Here is a 22,682-nt window from a genome sequence, read left to right on the forward strand (position 1 = left end):
CATTTCCCTTCGTTGTGGCTTTACTGTACCAACCAATCCGGTTCTATTTTCTAGCAAGAACCGAGCTAGCAAGGGACTTGTATAGTAATTATCCATGTATAAAATGTGTCCCTTATTCATCCACGGAGCCATGATGGTCTTCACTACACTCCCCGAGAATCCATGTTCGTCGTTACCGGGAATGTCTACATCACTAGCCAAGTACAGAATCATGTGTAACACCTATCCTCTCTCACAATCACAAAGAACAAAAAATTTCAGGCCAAATCGGTTTCGTTTTGAGGGAATGTACTGTTTGAATGGAACACGTCCCTTGAAAAGTACAAGAGATTCATCAACCACCAGCTTTTGTGCTGGTACGTAAAAATCTCTGAATTTTCCAATAACATCGTTCATGTAGTGCCTCACTCGCCACAGTCTATCATCAGGTGTTCGGTCCTGAACACTTCCAAAATGTAGACACCTGACGAGTATCTGAAACCTGTCTCGTGACATATATTTCCCAAATAAAGGTGTTGGTATTGTCTTGTCCTTGCTCCAATAGTCACTTATTGCATGTTTGTGACAGTGCTTCATCAACAAACAGAGTGCCAAAAACACATACATTTCTGCAACTGTGGTATTTTTCCAACGCTGCAGTCGTGAAGATTCTGTGATTTCCCTCTCAATCAGGTAAGCAGCATGCAGGTTCGTTTGATGTACAATGTATTCCATGAGTGGTTCATCATAGAATGCTGTAAAATATTCCATCTCGGCCATGTCCTCACCTTGATTAGGGAAAAGGTTTGTAATCCCTACATCTTTATCGTCAAAGTGAGGAATATTAGGAATAAAATCGTCACCATCACTCCACTCAAGTACACCAGGTCCACCTACATGTCTTCCGCACACACTCTGCAGTGCCAATCATCATGTCTGATTTATCAATCAACTGCATGTTGATATTATAGTCTAAAACACAGTCTGGCTTATATAGTGGTGCATTTGTTTTATGGTTCACTTTCCCACTGTTCACCATTGTTCCATCATGAATTGTTGTCAACAAGTTCACCTCTCTTTTGTCTTTCCACCGAACTGACAGAATGTTATCACTTTTCCTTCTCTGACACTCACCAACTGCAATGTCGTTGTCAAACACAGGCATTTCCCTTCGTTGTGGCTTTACTGTACCAACCAATCCGGTTCTATTTTCTAGCAAGAACCGAGCTAGCAAGGGACTTGTATAGTAATTATCCATGTATAAAATGTGTCCCTTATTCATCCACGGAGCCATGATGGTCTTCACTACACTCCCCGAGAATCCATGTTCGTCGTTACCGGGAATGTCTACATCACTAGCCAAGTACAGAATCATGTGTAACACCTATCCTCTCTCACAATCACAAAGAACAAAAAATTTCAGGCCAAATCGGTTTCGTTTTGAGGGAATGTACTGTTTGAATGGAACACGTCCCTTGAAAAGTACAAGAGATTCATCAACCACCAGCTTTTGTGCTGGTACGTAAAAATCTCTGAATTTTCCAATAACATCGTTCATGTAGTGCCTCACTCGCCACAGTCTATCATCAGGTGTTCGGTCCTGAACACTTCCAAAATGTAGACACCTGACGAGTATCTGAAACCTGTCTCGTGACATATATTTCCCAAATAAAGGTGTTGGTATTGTCTTGTCCTTGCTCCAATAGTCACTTATTGCATGTTTGTGACAGTGCTTCATCAACAAACAGAGTGCCAAAAACACATACATTTCTGCAACTGTGGTATTTTTCCAACGCTGCAGTCGTGAAGATTCTGTGATTTCCCTCTCAATCAGGTAAGCAGCATGCAGGTTCGTTTGATGTACAATGTATTCCATGAGTGGTTCATCATAGAATGCTGTAAAATATTCCATCTCGGCCATGTCCTCACCTTGATTAGGGAAAAGGTTTGTAATCCCTACATCTTTATCGTCAAAGTGAGGAATATTAGGAATAAAATCGTCACCATCACTCCACTCAAGTACACCAGGAGTCCTGCGAAATGCAGAGGAAAGACGGCGAGGAAGCGATGCATACCGGCGACCAGGAGCTGAATACCGTCTGCGAGAAGCACGGCGGCTACGTGCACGTGAGGTGGGTGCACGTGAGGTGGGTGCACGTGAGGTGGGTGCACGTGAGGTGGATGCACGTGAGGTGGATGCACCTGAGGTGGATGCACGTGAGGTGGATGCACGTGAACACGAGGGTCTTGGTCCCTCATGTGGTGCCATGCGGTGGCGCTTGGCTGGGCGAGATGCTGCTGACGCGACAATTTCTCGCCCAGTTACACCACTGGTACCAGCCACAGGCTCAATAAAACTATGATCTGAGTCACTAAACCCAGAAAAGAGTCACCTCCCTCTGACTCGTCACCCTCAAACAGAAAATATCCACAGGAACTGTGAGGTTGTGGTAGAATTGGGGTAGAAACTGGCCGAGGAGGCATGGGTGAGCGTAGAGGCCTCGCCATGGCATGGCGAGCATTGTCACTCTCACTGCTGCTGCTACTATCACCCGACAACTGTGTATAATCCTCATCATTGTCTGAATCATCAAACACACTTTCTTCACCTTCAGAGAATAATTCGTGGGCTATTTGCTCTGGGGTGAGGGATTGAGTGGTGCGTGCCCGTGAGGCGTTTGACCGTGCGCTCGCCATGGTGACTCTCGCTAAACTGAGGCCTCCCATGCCTTCGGTTCGTGAGCGGGAATTTTTTTCACAATGGCCGCTGTTTACTATAGCCCCTGGGCAGCGTATGGGACCCCCAGCTACACCGCGGGCCATTCAAATCGTGCGCGGTACCCATAATCGTCATATGACGTGAAGCGCAGTTGACTGGTAAAACGATTTACACTTCATATGACGTGATGCGCACTTTAAGGGTTAAGCTGCGTGGAATCTGCAAAAATTCCCCTGCAAGTAAACATTGTTTTGTGCGAGATGGTAAAAGTATAGCCAGGAAGACTGACACTGAAAAAACTTATGTAATAACCATTGAGGCACACCTCAATTCTTTCCTGGATGACTGTGGGATAACAGCTGAATAACCAGAATATAAATTATAGTCTCATCTAACTACCAAAGTGTACTATAGCTCTGCCTTTCCTTTCAAAAGTTTTTTTCTTTTCTTAAAATTGTCATCTTTGTTATTGTCTTTTTCTTGTTTTTTACTCTATTTTACATATGCTCCATACTTCCTTGTTCCATTGTACACTGGCTTTGCCTGTGTCCTCTAGTATAAACTTTATTATTCAGTGTACCTAAGTGTATCTCTAAGTAATCTACCTTATTTTTGTTTTAGTGTAACTTTAGTAATTAACTTTAGTGTAATTATATTATTAAAGTAAGCTAATGTTTTATAGACTTATCAATTGTTATTTGCTATTACTGTCTCATTTCAGTGATCTTCATTTTATATTATTTTTTCTATTATATATATATTTGCATATTTTCTCTTATTTTTTTTCTCTGTTTACCATAATTATTTTATATTTTTAGCAGATATAGTATTTTACTGCTCTGTACTTGCTTTCCTTTTTGTACCTTTACTCCATTGCATCCACACGCAAGCTGATGTTTATCCTGAACAAAATCTACTATCTCAAATATACAATAATCAACACACTGACCATCACCACTACAGATATTACACATCACACCAGGAAAAAAACAAACTCCGAAATAACACTTCAGTTTTCAACCAAAATGTCAGATCACTTGGTAAACATTTTGATGATATAAATACACTACTCTCTGCGCTAGGTACTGAACTATACCTGGTTGATACCTGGTTGATGGAGTTCTGGGAGTTCTTCTACTACCCAAGCCCGGCCCGAGGCCAGGCTCGACTTGTGAGAGTTTGGGCCACTAGGCTGTTGCTTGGAGCGGCCTGCAGGCCCACATACCCACCACAGCCCGGTTGGTCCTGCACTCCTTGGAGGAATAAATCTAGTTTCCTCTTGAAGATGTCCACGGTTGTTCCGGCAATATTTCTTATGCTCGCTGGGAGGGTGTTGAATAACCGTGGACCTCTGATGTTTATACAGTGTTCTCTGATTGTGCCTATGGCACCCCTGCTCTTCACTGGTTCTATTCTGCATTTTCTTCCATATCTTTCACTCCAGCACGTTGTTATTTTACTGTGTAGATTTGGTACTTGGCCCTCCAGTATCTTCCACATGTATATTATTTGATATCTCTCTCGTCTTCTTTCTAGTGAGTACATTTGGAGGGCTTTGAGACGATCCCAATAATTTAGGGGCTTTATCGCGTCTGTGCGTGCCGTATGTGTTCTCTGTATTCCCTCTATTTCAGCAATCTCTCCTGCTCTGAAGGGGGAATTGAGTACTAAGCAGTACTCAAGACGGGACAACACAAGTGACTTGAAGAGTACAACCATTGTGATGGGATCTCTGGATTTGAAAGTTCTCGTAAGCCATCCTATCATTTTTCTGGCTGTCGCAATATTTGCTTGATTATGCTCCCTAAACGTTAGGTCGTCAGACATCATTATTCCCAAATCCTTTACATGCTGTTTTCCTACTATGGGCACATTTGATTGTGTTTTGTACCCTGTATTATGTTTAAGGCCCTCATTTTTACCATACCTGAGTACCTGGAATTTATCACTGTTAAACATCATGTTATGTTTGTTTTTTCTGATGCCCAGTTGAAAACTTTATTTATATCAGCTTGAAGTTTTTCAATGTCTTCAGCCGAGGTAATTTTCATACTGATTTTTGTGTCATCTGCAAAGGATGATACGAAGCTGTGACTTGTATTTTTGTCTATATCTGATATGAGAATAAGGAAAAGCAGCGGTGCAAGGACTGTACCCTGAGGTACAGAGCTTTTAACTGCGCTCGGACTAGATTTTATATGGTTGACTATTACTCACCGAGTCCTGTTTGATAGAAAACTGAGTATCCAGCGTCCTACTTTACCGGTTATTCCCATTGACTTCATTTTGTGTGCTATCACGCCATGGTCACATTTATCGAAAGCCTTTGCGAAGTCCGTGTATATCACATCAGCATTCTGTTTTTCTTCTAATGCCTCAGTGACTTTGTCATAGTGCTCAAGTAGCTGTGAGAGGCACAATCTTCCCGCTCGAAATCCATGTTGGCCTGGGTTGTGAAGGTCATTGGTCTCCATGAAATTGGTGACCTGACTCCTAATCACTCTCTCAAATACTTTTATCATGTGCGATGTTAGTGCAACTAGTCTATAATTCTTTGCCAATGCTTTGCTCCCTCCCTTGTGTAGAGGGGCTATGTCTGCTACTTTAAAGTGCATCTGGTATCTCCCCTGTGTCCGAGTTCTTCCTCCACACTATTCTGAGTGCCTGTGCTACCGGCACTTTGCATTTCTTTATAAATATTGAATTCCATGAATCTAGACCTAGGACCGAGTGCATGGGCATGTTTTCAATTTCTCTTTCAAAGTTTAGTGTGCTCATGTTGATATCGGTTATATTTGCAGGGGTTTGAATATCCCGCATAAAGAAATTGTCTGGATCTTACACTTTCATGTTGTTTATTGGAGTGCTAAACATGTCCTCATACTGCTTTTTTAGGATTTCACTAATTTCCTTGTCATCCTCCGTGTATGAACCTTCACTTGTACGAATAGGTCCAATACTGGCAGTGGTTTTTGCTTTTGATTTGGCACATGTGAAGAAGTATTTTAGATTTTTCTTTATTTCCTGAATTGCTTTCTGTTCTAACTGCCTTTCTTCAGTTTGATATGAGTGTTTCAATTTCCGCTCGATTTCTTCAATCAATATTTAAATTATTTAAATTAATATTTCAATTCAATATTTAAATTATTCCTTCTTTGACAGGAAATTTGTCTGCATAAGCATTTCCGTTATTTTTTCCTTTGCTTATAGTGTCGTCTGCGTTCTCTTTCTACGTTGGATCTCTTTCTGGCTTTCCTCGAAGGAACATGTTTCAGGCAGACTTGATACGCTTCCGAAGTCAGTTTTTCTATTCCTTCTGTCGGGCTTGTATTACTTAGAACAGTTTCCCATGAAATGTTTGCAAGTTCCCTGTTTATTATCTCCCAGTCTATCCTTTTATTATTAAAATTGAATTTACTGAATAGCCCCTCTCGGTTATCAACGTTATAGGTCTATTCTGAGTATTGATGGTTGTTTGTACTTCAATGAGCTTGTTATCTGAGTATGTGGTATCTGATATCGTAATGTCTCTGATAATGTCTTCATTGTTTGTAAAGACCAGATCTAGAATATTTTCATTTCTCGTTGGCTCCGATATCTGCTGGTTGAGTGAAAATTTGTCACAGAATCTAAGTAGTTCTCTAATCTGTGGTTGGTTAGGTCCCGATAGATTTCCTGGTATAATATTATTGTTTGCTTTTCTCCACCTGAGACTAAGCAAGTTGAAGTCACCTAGGAAGATAATATCAGGTATCGGGTTCTCCAAATTATCAAGGCTATTCTCTATTTTGTTTATCTGTTCTGTGAATTCCTCGGCCGTTGCATCTGGCGGTTTGTATATTAGAATAATCACTAAATTTATTTTCTCTAATTTTAATCCCAGTACCTCTACCACCTCATTTGTAACGTTAAGGAGTTCCGAGCATACAAGGTCTTCCCTAATATACAGATCCACTCCTCCATGTGACCTAATTTTCCTATCACGCCTGTATAGGTTATATCCTGGAATCCAGATCTCACTGTCTAAGAATTCCCCTGCATAGGTTTCTGTGAAAGCTCCAAATACTACATTTGACTCTGCGAGGAGGCCATTTATGAACTGTACTTTGTTGTTTGTTCTTGTTTTCAGTCCTTGTATGTTGGCAAAGATGAATGAGGTTACTCTATTAGTGATAATTTGACTGGGAGACTTTTTCGGCACGCCCATTATGCGTGGACATATTAAGTTTGTTCTGACCAGTGCTGATTGTTGTAGGGCAGTTGCCTGTCGTAGTTGTAGTTCCCTTTCGGTGTGTAATTGTAACTATCATTCATTATTTTAACAGAAACCTGGCTAAGTAAAGGCCGTACCCAACTTTTCAACTTAGCTGGTTATAGAGCCATTCACAACTGTAGGCCTAACAAAAAAGGTGGTGGCACAGCTATATACTACCAAGATACTTTCATCTGCAACAGTGTCATTAGTGATAGAAATGACTACTGTGAATATACTTCTGCTCAATTTTCAATTAAATCCCTTAAATCCTCCTTGACTATTGGAGCCATCTATAGATTTCCCAATACTAACATAGCTGCATTCTCAGATAACTTAAGGAATCTTATCATAAACAACAACCTCAACAAAAATCACATAGTTCTGGGAGGTGACTTCAATATTGGCTTAGGGCAACAAAATAGCTCTCAAGTCGACTATTTCCTTAACAGCGGGAATTCCTGTATGCTCATCCCTGCAATCACCAGGCCCACTCGATTCACTCAAAGTTCCACTTCTACCCTGGATCACTTATGGACCAACATAACAGCTTCCCCCTTACATCAGGTATGATCACTGACAGAATAATTGACCACTATCATACCTTCCTTGTAGCGAACATGGCCATAACACCACCAGCTAACAAGAAAATTACCTTTAGGTTACACAGTGAAGCAGCAGTAGGCAATCTCACAAATGCCCTCCACAATATAAACTGGGAATCTGAATATAATAATACACAGGATATAAATTTGTTAACTAGCCTCTTCCTTTCCAAAATTTGAAGCCTTTACAATACTTATTGTCCTATCCTCATCAAGCAAGTAACTGGCAAGAGGTTAAATAATCTCTGGCTCACTAATGGCATACTCAAAGCAATTGACAAGAAACATGAATATGAAAAAAACTTAGGATTGGCCTAGGGAGCCGGTCGGCCGAGCGGACAGCACACTGGACTTGTAATCCTGTGGTCCCGGGTTTGATCCCGGGCGTTGGCGAGAAACAATGGGCAGAGTTTCTTTCACCCTATGCCCCTGTTACCTAGCAGTAAAATAGGTACCTGGGTGTTAGTCAGCTGTCACGGGCTGTTTCCTGGGGGTGGAGGCCTGGTCGAGAACCGGGCCGCGGGGATACTAAAAAAGCCCCGAAATCATCTCAAGATAACCTCAAGATAGTTGCAAAGGAAGTAGTTAAGAGGTACTCGTCAGTGCTTACCAATATAACAAGAAGAGCAAAGTGTTCCTATTACGAGAATAGATTCAAAGAAATAAAACCAAAAAGCACCTAATTTCATCTTCATAGTTTTCTACCTAGTACTTTATCTTCGCACTGTATCTAGTGCTACCCAATCCCTCCATAATTGTACCTAAGCCATATTACTTTACCATTGTAATCTTAGATATCATCTGATATCATGGTTGTACTGAGTGCATATTCTACTGCATTATTCCTTGAAATGATCCTTCAGTGAACCAATGTACAACCCTGAAGTGTTATCCTAATGTACCTAGTAATCCTTGTTCATTATTGTGCATTGTTATTTTTGTTTATTATTCTAATCTGCTTTTGTGTCAATTTCTTGCTATGTACTTGTAAACATTTGTTGTCAATTTCACTGTAATTATTCTACTTAAAATTATCTGTATCTGTAAAGTAAAGCTGTAAAGTATCTGTAAACATTTTTTGTCAATTTTACTGTGAATTACCTAAAAATTATCTGTTAGTTTAAGGACTTGCCCAAAAACGCTATGCATGCTAGTGGCTCTACAAGAATGTAAATTCAACCTAATTTCTATGTTCTCTGTTAACCCCCAATGTACCTTCTTACATACAAATAAATAAATAAATAAATAAATAAATAAAAGGTGAGAAGGTGGAGGAGGCCAAAATCGTCAGTACCTGTATTTTCAAAGCGTTATATGATAAAAGAGTACTGGGAGGTTGGGACATCAAGAGCGTAACTACACCACCACATTGTGTGGTGAAATAAAAGGTGACACCCCTAGGGTCAACACTTGCAGCAGAGGAGCTCCAGCATATTTCAACAATCCTAAGTATTGTAGTACAGGTTGATGGTAGTGAGTAGTGTCCCAGAGAACATAAAGGTATAGTGCTCTTGAAAAATAGGTGAGATAACAGGAAAGTGCTAAGGGAAGTGAAAAATCGGATGAGAAAAAGTTGCCCTAGTGTTTACAGTGCAGAGAAGAACATTCAAGATGGCCACTGGCAAGGGGAAAAACAAAACAGAGCTTGATTTTGAGGGATTCAATGAAGAAAGCATTGATATTAGCAGTCTACATAACAAGTTGGTAAATTTAGATACTATAGTGAACTCTCATGTAGAAATAATTAGTAAATTGAAAGAAAGTAATGACCATTTGAATAGCAAAGTTTTATGTCTTGAGGGTTTAGTGAAAGACTTGCGCAAGGATAAGAATCAATTGGAAACAAATTGCAAAGCCATGGAAGAAGAAAATAAACTCTTAAAAATAGCTTTGGAAGAAGTTAAAGTAAATTTAAACATAAATGACTACAATAGGTTAGGCAAGGAAATTCAACAGGAGAAACAGCTTTTGTCAGCACAGATGGAGGAAGTTACACAGGGAATAGAACAGTGCAAGAAAGATATGCAACTCACTTATGCACAAGTGGCCAAGGAGAAGGAAAAAATAGAAGAAGCAGTAAAGGAAGTCAAACACTGCAGCAACCAAGACCAAACAAACATTAGGCTAGAAGTGAGGAAAGAATTGGCATCTAACCCGAAGTTGGTGCAAAACACAGTTGATCGGAGTAAGTCCCTGATAATCTTTGGTTGCAAAGAGAAGGAGATAACATCTTGGTCAGAAAGAGCTGTAGAAGAAGCGAAAGTAGTAGATAAAATTGTTGGCCTCGTAGAAGGTCTTACCATAGAGAATGTGTGCGACTACCGGAGAATAGGCAGGTACGTAAAAGGGAAAGATCGACCTTTGAGGATCACCCTAAACGGTGCCAAACAGATGGAAGAAGTACTAAGGAATGCTAGAAAATTACAAAGTGATGAGGATGGGAAAGGGTGGGCGTTAAGACGAGATCTTTCAAAAGAAGATAGAGAGAAGCTGAAACTGAACCTCGCCGAGGCAAAACGTTTAAATGAGAGCAGGAATGAAGAAGAAATAAATTCTTTTTTCTACAAAGTGATAGGGGTAGGCAAACCAGTAAAGTGGTACATAAAGGCAAACCAGCAAAATCAATAGAGAGAGGGGGAGTGAAGAATAAGGAGAGGGGGAACAAGTTCCTGAAGATTGCATACACCAACATAGATGGAGTGAGATCGAAGATACTGGAGTTAAGTGATGTAATACAGCTGCAGACACCAGACATTGTTGCACTCACGGAGACAAAACTTGAAGATGTAATTTTAAATGAGGTCATATTCCCAAGGGGCTACTCAATTTGGAGACGGGACAGAAAAATTAGGAAAGGCGGTGGCGTTGCTGTGCTGGTAAAAGAACACCTAAAGGTGAACGAAATAATGACTGCCAATCCACAAGAAGTTGACATAATAGCACTAGAGATCTGCCATGAGGATGATAAACTAATGATAATAAATGCATATAGTCCACCGCCAAGCAGCACATGGTCAAAGGAGGAGCTAGATAGTAAACGTGAAGGTCTTATAACAATAATGAGAGATTATAGCGAGAGCGGATACCGATAGATCACGACTGTTGATAGTCGGTGACTTCAACTTGAAATCCATTGACTGGGAAGCATATGAAGCTAAAACAGAAGATTTTTGGACCTGTAAATTTGTAGACCTCATCCTGGAAACATTCTTGTATCAACACGTTAAACAAGCTACGAGGATGAGGGAAGGGGATGTTCCCTCCATGCTAGATTTGATATTTACCAGGAAGGAGGAAGTGTTGGAAATTTCCAACACTAAATACAACACTGTTGTATTCTCATTAATTACTACTAATTCTACTAATCATTGTAGTGATTAAAATTAACCCAACGTAGAATTCACATGTACTAATAATTACATCTGTACAATAAGGCTAGAATTCTTACGTCACCCGACGCCAGTATTGCGTCAAATTCCATTGTAATAAACACATTTATATCCAATGTGTCTGAGAATTGAATATGATTCTCTATAAACAACGGTGTTCTGTGTGATAATTACAGATAAACTGATCTCCTACCTTGAGGTTACCTTGAGGTGCTTCCGGGGCTTAGCGTCCCCGCGGCCCGGTCGTCGACCAGGCCTCCTGGTTGCTGGACTGATCAACCAGGCTGTTGGACGCGGCTGCTCGCAGCCTGACGTACGAGTCACAGCCTGGTTGATCAGGTATCCTTTGGAGGTGCTTATCCAGTTCTCTCTTGAACACTGTGAGGGGTCGGCCAGTTATGCCCCTTATGTGTAGTGGAAGCGTGTTGAACAGTCTCGGACCTCTGATGTTGATAGAGTTCTCTCTCAGAGTACCAGTTGCACCTCTGTTTTTCAACGGGGGTATTCTGCACATCCTGCCATGTCTTCTGGTCTCATGTGATGTTATTTCTGTGTGCAGGTTTGGGACCAGCCCCTCTAATATTTTCCACGTGTAAATTATTATGTACCTCTCCCGCCTGCGCTCAAGGGAGTACAGTTTTAGGCTCTTTAGTCGGTCCCAATAGTTTAGATGTTTTATCTCCAACTAAAGCCAAATAGAGCGTTTATAGTTATAGCTGTTATCTAGTAATAAAATTAACGTCACGCGTGAATGCCCTGGAGAGACTTTAATTCTTCTCCATTGTTCGTTTACTATCATAAAACGGGCAAATAATAATATTTAACTCTTCCAAATAATAAACCCGTCCTCACCCGAGCATTTCAAGCACAACTTCAAGAAATTACAATATCCATAACAAATAATTTGTTTAACAAACGCGGGACGCGGAGCGGGGCGGAAGAGACGCCAGTCCACGTGTTGAAGCGCTCACGAGTAGACGTGTTCACGTGGTGCTCACGAGGAGACGCCATTACCCAGCCATCAGGGTAAACGCCATCAAATCTCCAGAAGAAAGTCGCCACTGTGAGGTGTGAAGAACCTTTGCAGACAATACCTTCACCTGGTGTCAGTGTCATTTACTGAACCTGTTAAATTTGGTTCTATGTAACTCCACGTGACCGGCCAGTGAAGCGCGTCAGTATCTAAGATAGGCTAGACCAGAGCCTAGGACGCGACCTTCGGCAAGCTTTAACTTACACAGTGCCCATATTAGCTAAGTACCTTGATCCTTGTTTGATGCATCAGATAGGGGGTGGGTTTATAGGTGGGTAGCTTGTCGTGACGACGTGTGACAACTAAAAACTACAGGTTATTATTTTCCTGATGTTTAATCTCGTTTTCTTGAATATAGATTCCTAGTAGTTTAATTTGTTACTACTGAAACTAATTTGATTTACAGCGTGTGTGAAGAATTCTCCGTGCTGTCATTTCTCATGTTAATCACCTCCCAGTGTTCCATGACGAGTCCAGGGGAATCAGAAGATGAGTCGTAACTAACTTCTAAGGAATCGTCATTAAGCTAAGATTTCTTTGTATTCCTTGATTATTATCTGTACTCTTTTACATGCAGAACCCTGTTCATTGGATTAACATGTGTTTATTATAATTATTATTATACATATTCATAATCTATGTTCCCATTAATGATAACGATAATGATTTCATAAATATTCATAGGATTAGATTATTATACATTGGACTGGTGAACGAACCACACTAGTTCCTGGACGTACTGAGTTCCAGTAATACCCCCAATGTAGGTGTTTGAGGCTTTGATTCATTTAATTATACAGCCCATTAATTATTTCAATGATCATGTTCTCTAGTATTTTATCCATAGTTACTGGTTCATCTAGAATTTTCTAATGATCATATTTTCTCAGTTTCCCTCTTTTACTATAAAAGTGGGTGGTCCTTCGTAATTGAATTTACTATATTAATATTTAAATAATTAGAGTCAAACCCCAAATGTCCCACAGGAAGAGATATTTGACATTCAGTACCTTCCTCCCTTGGGTAAAAGTGACCATGTCTTTTTGGGAATATAGTATGCAATGCGTTATAAGCTGGAAGAAAATAAGGAGTTTGAAGCAGTTGAAAAACCAGACTTCAGGAGAGGACATTATGGTGACCTTAGAAATTTTTTTAGTGAGTATAATTGAACAGACTTGATGCTAGGCAAGGAAGTGAATGAGATGTATGTCAAGTTTTGTGAAATATATGATAAAGGCACAAAAAAATTTATACCAAAACAGAGATGCAGAACTAGGAAACAGGATTGGTTCAATAGAAATTGCGAGAGGGCTAGAGACCAAAAGACACAAAAATGGAATCAATACAGGAAGAGGCCGAACCCCCAAACATACCAGCGATACAAAGATGCGAGAAACAACTACACGGCAGTGAGGAGAGAGGCAGAAAGAAATTTTGAAAAAGGGATTGCAGACAAATGTAAAACAGAACCAGGTCTATTCTATAAATTCATAAACGACAAATTGCAGGTAAAGGATAATATTCAGAGGTTGAAAATGGGAAATAGATTCACGGAAGATGAAAAGGAAATGTGTGAAACACTAAACGAAAAGTTCCAAAGTGTGTTTGTACAAAATGAAATCTTTAGGGAACCAGATACAATAAGAATTCCAGAGAACAACATAGAGCACATAGAGGTGTCTAGAGACGAAGTGGAAAAAATGCTCAAGGAGCTAAGTAAGAACAAAGCAGTTGGTCCAGATGGAGTTTCACCATGGGTTCTGAGAGAATGTGCACCTGAGCTCAGCATTCCACTTCACCTGATCTTTCAGGCATCCCTGTGTACAGGAATCGTAGCAGACGTGTGGAAACAGGCTAACATAGTTCCAATCTACAAAAGTGGCAGCAGGGAAGACCCCCTCAATTATAGACCTGTATCATTGACAAGTGTAATAGTGAAAGTATTGGAAAAACTAATCAAAACTAAATGGGTAGAACACCTAGAGAGAAATGATATAATATCAGACAGACAGTATGGTTTTCGATCTGGAAGATCCTGTGTATCGAATTTACTCAGTTTCTATGATCGAGCCACAGAGATATTACAGGAAAGAGATGGTTGGGTTGACTGCATCTATCTGGACCTAAAAAAGGCTTTCGACAGAGTTCCACATAGGAGGTTGTTCTGGAAACTGGAAAATATTGGAGGGGTGACAGGTAAGCTTCTATCATGGATGAAAAATTTTCTGACTGATAGAAAAATGAGGGCAGTAATCAGAGGCAATGTATCGAAATGGAGAAATGTCACAAGTGGAGTACCACAGGGTTCAGTTCTTGCACCAGTGATGTTTATTGTGTACATAAATGATCTACCAGTTGGTATACAGAATTATATGAACATGTTTGCTGATGATGCTAAGATAATAGGAAGGATAAGGAATTTAGATGATTGTCATGCCCTTCAAGAAGACCTGGACAAAATAAGTAGATGGAGCACCACTTGGCAAATGGAATTTAATGTTAATAAATGTCATGTTATGGAATGTGGAATAGGAGAACATAGACCCCACACAACCTATATATTATGTGAGAAATCTTTAAAGAATTCTGATAAAGAAAGAGATCTAGGGGTGGTTCTAGATAGAAAACTATCACCTGAGGACCACATAAAGAATATTGTGCAAGGAGCCTATGCTATGCTTTCTAACTTCAGAATTGCATTTAAATACATGGATGGCGATATACTAAAGAAATTGTTCATGACTTTTGTTAGGCCAAAGCTAGAATATGCAGCTGTTGTGTGGTGCCCATATCTTAAGAAGCACATCAACAAACTGGAAAAGGTGCAAAGACATGCTACTAAGTGGCTCCCAGAACTGAAGGGTGTAACGGGAGGGGGGGGGGGGAAATAGCTCTATCTTGTCCATTATTCCACCCCCCAGTTAACTAACGAGGCCGGGGGAAACAGCTCTCCCTAGTCCGTTATTCCGTCCTCGGTTAGCTAACTATTCTAGAGCACCTCTAGAGTTCCTAAGGCAACCTCTCTCGTTCAACACCTTGTAACCTAGGTATTTGACTACCTAGGTGCTACGACTACAAGGCGCCGTAACTGGATCAGTTACCTGAAACCCTAGAGAGAACTCTAGAATACATTTCACTGCCACAAACGTATAAGAGAAAACGAAAGGAAAGAAATGAATAGTGAAGTAATTAGTGAGGGTTTGGGGTGAGAGGTAGGGAGGAGCGAGGAGGGTCATTAGTTGAAAGTGAGAGTTTAGAGAGGGGTGGAGGGAGAGGTGTAGATAGATAGTAGTAGAAGAGTAGATAGTAGAAGTAGAAATGCTCCCACCATCCATTCTAGACCATTACATACAAGACAAGGAATGGAACTTGTCTGTATCACAATATTCTCAAAAGATGTTATTACCATGTATCAACTCCAAACATAGGGGACACAGTTAAAGGCCATTTAAATAATAAATTCAATTATATTTCACATACTAAGTATCATAATTTAAGCAATGTTCAAGATATATATATATGTAAAGTGAGTCATCCTCCAAGAATCTGAGAACACTACAACTGACTGCCCCTGATCATCACACAACACTTGTAAAACACGACCAAGTCACCTTAATGTTCAACTCGCCAAGTGCCTGCCTATAGCTGGATAGAGGGTGGGGGGGAGTCTGCAGCTGTCAGGCAGCGTCACCCCCGTCCGACCGACAGTCTGTCTCGGCTGTTGTCGTCCTGCTCTGCTGCCTGGTCTTCTGTCTTCTTAATGCTTAACCCCCTAACTGCGTTGCCTCCAAATGTGACACCCCCGCAGTGCGCAGGAAATAAATTCTCTGGAAAAAATTCTTTTTTCTTTTTAAAGTGTCAAAAACCCTTCCCTGAGTATGGGTATGTAAAAAAAAATTCGAAATTGTACTTACTTTGGGTGCTATGGGGTCCGGAAGTTGGGGCGTGACGTCCATCATTCCCCGTGCGCCCGTGGTGTAAGCTCTCAGAGGCGGTGGGGCGCTCGGGGCGGGGCGCGCGAGTTGCCGCGAATATATTTTTGTTCATTTATTGCGCACATTTCCCAATACATTTTCATTGTTTTTATGTGCCAATTCAATGTATAATGAACACGTACACTATAATATCGCAGTACAACATCCGTACTGTCCGTAGACACTGTGTTACGTGCATCACAAACAAGTTCTCTTATCCTGCACAATTTCCAATGTATCATGCCAAATAAATTTATATTTACACTTTATATACACACTGTACAGTATCACACACTATATACACACACCATAAACACACTCAGTACTCCGCGAGTGTGTGTGATATGCTGCGAAACAGCCAACGGGGCAGAGTGGCACCTTGCACTCCACGCACCAGGTGCTGATACATCTTCGTTTCTGTTCTCTGCGGGTAGTGTTCCTGCATACTATACAGGCACGTTTACCCTTCTCCCGTGATGCTGTGCCTGGCATATACTCGAGCATATGTACTCCGAAGTTCTCATTACCCCTCAATCTGTCTGGAGCTGCATGTGGCATTGTTGCTTGCACTCCGCGCGGTACAACAGAACCCTCCTTGCCATACTTTACTAGCAGCTGTGACACAACACCAGCACTGAATGTACGTATAGACGGTCTCCTGCCAGATTTTACTAAGTACATATTGAAGCAGTTGAGCACTGCAACATCCATCAGGTGGAAGAAGAACTTTTTAGTCCACTTCACAGACTTGCGCACGCACTCCACTCCACCAAGCATCATGTCACACTTATCGACGAGGCGCATGTTCACGTTATAGTCTATGACACAGTCTGGCTTATACACGGTGTTGCGTGTCTGAAAGTGGACTTTCCCACTGTCCAACATGGCACCGGTGTGAATCGTACTCCGCATATTCACCTCGCGTCTGTCCTTCCACCGCACTGACAGCGTATTGTCACACTTGCGCAGCTGGCACTCACCCACGGCTATAGCTATACCGAACACTGGCATTTCCTTCCTATGGCTCTTCACAGTGCCACATACGCCGGTGTTGTGGGCAAGGAGGTATCTGGTCAATAAGGGGCTGGTGTAATACTTGTCGGTGTACAGTACATGCCCCTTGTTCAGCAACGTTTCCATCAGGGTTTTTACAACACTGCCAGAGAACCCGTGTTCATCTTGAGCCGGTATGTCGACGTCTGTACCAGAATATAATATCATGTCCAAGACAATACCAGTCTCACAGTCGCATAGCACAAAAAACTTCAGTCCAAATCGGTGCCGCTTTGATGGAATGTACTGCTTGAATGCCAGTCGCCCCTTGAACAGTACAAGCGACTCGTCAATAACCACATTCTGTCCAGGTACAAAATAATCCCTGAACTTCCCTTTCATGTCACTGAATATCTTCCGTACTTTCCACAGTCTGTCGTGTCTGTCCCCATTTGCATTATTCTCGAAATGCAGGCACCTGAGAATCAAGAGATACCTATCACGCGACATGTACCGGTTGAACACAGGCGTTGGAACAAGGCTGTCTTTGCTCCAATATTCCTGGATGACAGCTTTCTCAGAGTGCTTCATCATCATGGTGAGTGCCAGAAACACGTACATTTCGTCGATTGTCGTGTCCTTCCATCGTGTGAGCCATGAGGCAGGTAAAATGCCTTCGTCTATGAGGCTGTGAGCGAACCTGTTTGTCTCAGTCACAAGATGCGTCATGAATACATTGTCAAAATATGCCTGAAAATATTCCATGTCTGCCATATCATCACCAGTATATGGGAATAATGGTGTAACACCAAAATCGCTATCATCAAATGTTGGTATTTGAGGGGCAAATGTGGTACAATCCTCCCACACAAGTACACCAGGGGGTTTGGTGTTGGCGCCAACACCACGGCCAACACCACCACGAGCACCAAAACTACGGCTACGTCGTCCGCTGCTTCTGCTGGAGCTGCGTGAGGGTATGCTAGGCGCTGAGGCAGATTTACGTACTGTAGACCTACCACGAATAAATGATGTTGAGGGGCCACTGTCGTTGTCCACATGCTGTGAGGCACGCTGCCGCCTGCCGCGGCGTGTTGCTGAGGTAGCAAAACCCCGCCTGGTAACACCACCACTGCTCGTACTCGAGTCGTCCACACTACTCGTATCGGAGCCAATGTCACTGAAGCCCGAGAAAGATTCGTCACATATACTATCACTGAATAAACTACTAGCGTCTGGGGACATACATGATGGTGGTGATGATAACGGTGTTGACCCAGGGCGGCGAGGCAGGCCGGGCGAGGCACGAGTACCCAACACACTCGCCACATCTTCCAATTCTGTCTCTTCCTCACTCGTATCAGATCTCTGAGTTAGGTCTTTATCTGGATCATAGTCCAGGTCATCATCCAGAGCACCGTCATCATACAAAATATCGCGTATTTCCTCCTCAGAGAGTCGTTTTCCATGACCGTGGGTCACCGTGGAGCGGGAGCTCGTAGAGGATGCGTCAGACATGGTTGCTGCCGTGAAACTGAGGCTCCCCACGGCCGCAGGGCATGCTGGGATTTTTTTTTAAGATGGCGGACGATCACTGGGGCCCCCACCCACCCATACCATACCCGCGTCACCGCGCGCCAGTTTTGAATGGAACGTGAAAAATCAAAATACCTGGAGGCGCGTTGCGCAAACCAGACGCGAGCCTGCAGGCGCGTTGCGCAGTTTAAGGGTTAATGCTGTCGAATCGATAGCTCTCCGAGTATATATTGGGGGAACCTAGTAGCTAACTCCGCCCACAAGTAGATAGCCTCCGGCTCTCTACCAAGCCACTCCTTAAACGTCGGCATCTTTGAAGGCTACCAGGCTCCAATTATGAGATTAGTAGAAGTAAGGTGAAATTCGCATGATCTGACCTCAGGTCACTTGGGGTCATTAACTCTTAAGAGGTGTGAGACTCAGGCCGACCAAGCTGGCGCCTTCTCTAATCCTTGTCTGTGACTCATGTACTATATATATTTTAAATAAACTAAACCAAACACTTTACAGTGTTACAAGGGTAAGAGCTACGAGGAGAGGTTAGAAGCATTAAACATGCCAAAACTAGAAGACAGAAGAAAAAGAGGTGATATGATCACTACATACAAAATAGTAACAGGAATTGATAAAATCGACAGGGAAGATTTCCTGAGACCTGGCACTTCAAGAACAAGAGGTCATAGATTTAAACTAGCTAAACACAGATGACGAAGAAATATAAGAAAATTCACCTTCGCAAATAGAGTGGTAGACGGTTGGAACAAGTTAAGTGAGAAGGTGGTGGAGGCCAAGACCGTCAGTAGTTTCAAAGCGTTATATGACAAAGAGTGCTGGGAAGACGGGACACCACGAGCGTAGCTCTCATCCTGTAACTACACTTAGGTAATTACACTTAGGTAATTACATCCTGCAACTACACTTAGGTAATTATACTCTAGTAATTATCTCTGATTGTGCAAGGATGTGGGAAAAATTTCCCAGCAGGACTTTATTTATTTATTAAATTATTTAATTTAGTAATTTTATTTTAATTTGTTACTGGTTTAAAGTGGACTGTATATTTAGAGTTATCATGCTAGGAGTTTCCTTTCACTATCTTGGGGGGAAGGTTTAATTATTGTTACGTCCACCTAGAGCCAGTAACCGGGTTCTTGCTGTTATGACCTCTTTTACTATATCCAACCCCAAGTCGGTAGTAAGCTTTCAAGAACTGGCTATATCCAGTTCAGTAGTAGTGCAATAAAAAATTAGGTGGGGGGGGGGGGGGTATAAGCAATACAAAATTTCCTTCACCAATATTTTATTTATTTATTTATATACAAGAAGGTACATTGGGTTTGTGAGAATACATTGCATGGTATTTACAATCTTGTAAAGCCACTAGTATGCGCAGCATTTCGGGCAGGTCCTTAACCCCTTAACTGCGTTGCCTCCAAATGTGACACCCCCGCAGTGCGCAGGAAATAAATTCTCTGGAAAAAATTCTTTTTTCTTTTTAAAGTGTCAAAAACCCTTCCCTCAGTATGGGTATGTGAAAAAAAGTCGAAATTGTACAGGCATACCTCAGAATGCGAGTTTAATCCGTTCCTGGAGACGCCTCGCCTTCCGAAAACTCGCATTCCGAAGTTAATTTCCCCATAAGAAATAAAGGGAAATGAATTAATCTGTTCCTGACTACCCCAAAAACCCCACATCAAACTAAATTTTTATACCTAATTTACCTAATTCATCTAAATAAACCTACAAAACTATGTTCCAGTTATTACTTACCTTGCTGTCGAGTGCTGTAGGCGTATGGAAGATGGTGAGGAGGGGGGAGGAGGAGAGGAGTTACTGTTTGGAAGGGGAGTCCCCTTCCATAATCACATCAGGCAGTGAGGACCTTTCTGGTGTGCTCTCCCTGGGACGTTTAACCTGAGTGCCACTAGGTCCTGGTTGAGGCTCACTGCTCGATTTCCTCACCACAAATTTGTCCATGGAAGCTTGCTTTTCCCTTCTTCGCAAGCTCTCTCTGTAGTAAGGCATCACATTGTCATTGAAAAGATTAAGACAACGGCCTACTACAGCTTTCTCTGGGTGAGTCTGTTCAATAGTTGTTTGAATCTCTTCCCACATCTGACACACCTTCTTAATTACTGCAGAAGGGACATTCGCTGGTTCGTCATACGTGACGATTTGACGCCGATCGGGCCGTTCGTTACCCAAAATGTTCGTCTTTTGGGGAGATCGTTATGCGAGGTACCACTGTATTTTGTTTATAAATAATTCTGAGATGCGAGGTGTTTTTTTTATCAGATACAGTCATCCGACTGTTTGTTTTACAAATTTTTATAGATAACTTATGATCTGTTGACGTGGCAAATGTCTCATTTTCAATGAGAAGCCACGAAATCCAAGTTTCTTTGAATGATACACTTAGCTAAATTAGTGGTTGGTGGTAATTGCTGTTGGAATTTCCGACAAAAGAAGTGTATGTATGCTTTCCAGCATTGATTTGCTTCTAAACACATGGATGGCAGGATATTACAAAAAAAATCACGACCTTTGTGGGACCAAAATTGGAATATGCAATGGTTGTATGATTCCCGTATCTCAAGAAGCTCATCAATATGCTGGAAAAGTTGCAAACCATGCAACTAAATGGCTTCTGGAACTGAAAAACAAGAGCTACAAGGAGGTTAGAGGTTTAAAATATACCAAAGCTAGAAGATAGAAGAGAAAGAGGAGACATAATTATGTGCAAAATAGTAACAGGAATCTACAAAATTGACAATTAAATTTTTTGGGGAAAACTGGAACTTGAAGAAAAGGGGGCTATAGATTTAAACTAAGGAAACAGAGCTGCAAAAAAAAAAAAAAAAAAAAAAAATGAGAAGGTTCACTTTTGCAAGTAGAGTGGTAGGCAGTTGGGACAAGTTAAATGAGGTGGTGGTGGATGCTAAAATCATTAGTAGTTTCTAAGCATTATATAATAGAGTACTGGGGAGATGGGACATCACAAGCGTTACTCTCACCCTGTAACTACACTTAGGTAATTACAGACATACACACACAGTTCATAATATTCATACTGCACTTAGATTGTCTTAGTATTTTTTATGCTGATAACACATTTCACTCTGTATTTTCTTTCAGTATAACCTAAATTATAATAAACTTTTTTTCAGGGTGTTTACATGGTTGGTGCATGATATGGTTTACAACTGTACTACATAGCAACGGAATGGCCTCAGTACATCACAACCCCCCACACTTCTGTTATTAAAAGTGTTTTCATGTTGGTGGAAATCCAGTATTTTTAATATGTTGTATGTGTAGTATAGTGCTTGAGTACATTATATTTTCAGTAAATCTGGCAGAAAACTTATAATTTTAAGTAAATATATAAACAGAAAATGGAATTACTTGCTGCATTAGCCCATGATCGTGCATTGAGAAAAGAAAGAGTTTTCAAAGATCCTCTAGATCCATTAGATATTAGTGATGAGCACCTTTTAAAGTACTACTGTTTTCCACGTCACGTGATATTAAGGTTTTGTGATGTGCTAAAAAATGACATTGCTCGCATAACTAAAAGGTCCCGTGCTATTCCCTGTCATACAATAGTGTTAGTAGCTCTCAGATTTTATACAAGTGGTAGTTTACAAAGTGTTATTGCCGATTCGACTGGTTTAAGTCAGTCAAGTGTGTCACGAATAATAACCGAAGTGACTGATGCTTTCTATAGAAAAGCAGTAGCAGAAATAAAAATGCCAACAGAGATGTCTGAAATTATAGAAACAAAGGCAAAATTTGACAGCCTAAATGGGTTTCCAAATGTTATTGGTGCAATCGATTGTACTCATGTTCCCATAAGGGCTCCAAAAGAAAGAGAATACATGTTTGTAAATCAGCATAATTATCACTCATTGAACATTCAAGTTGTGTCAAATAGTGAACATTTAATATTAGATTTTTGTGCAAGATACCCTGGAAGTGCTCATGACTCCTTGATATGGGCCAACAGCAGACTTCGTAGCAGATTTGAGGCAGGAGAATTTGGCAGTTCTTATTTACTAGGTGAGTATCTTATCAAAATAATAAGTACTGATACAGTGTTTTTAACCCTTGTGTTGCTAAGGGCTATTTGGCCATTGTCACCCACAGGTGCATAACTACAAAAAAAAATTCTTCTTAACATGTTAATTTATGTTCCCTGATCA

The 22,682-nt window shown here is 41.2% G+C and overlaps 1 protein-coding gene across 6 annotated transcripts in view; it reads left to right on the forward strand.

The window, feature by feature from the left end:
* LOC123746990 (putative nuclease HARBI1) overlaps positions 1-22,682 on the forward strand; it is a 119,585-nt gene that overhangs the window by 18,944 nt on the left and 77,959 nt on the right. For 5 of the 6 annotated variants that reach the window (XM_069317264.1, XM_069317261.1, XM_045728896.2 and 2 more), the window contains one exon: positions 21,648-22,539. In XM_069317264.1, the coding sequence (XP_069173365.1) occupies positions 21,876-22,539 (664 nt within the window). In that variant the 5' untranslated portion in view covers positions 21,648-21,875. Of the gene's footprint in view, positions 1-4,332; positions 4,449-21,647; positions 22,540-22,682 lie in introns of all 6 variants that reach the window. The other variant, XM_069317262.1, reaches the window with a different exon arrangement.

This window comes from Procambarus clarkii, chromosome 87 (assembly GCF_040958095.1).
Source record: "Procambarus clarkii isolate CNS0578487 chromosome 87, FALCON_Pclarkii_2.0, whole genome shotgun sequence".
In the NCBI taxonomy this organism is placed as follows: domain Eukaryota; kingdom Metazoa; phylum Arthropoda; class Malacostraca; order Decapoda; family Cambaridae; genus Procambarus; species Procambarus clarkii.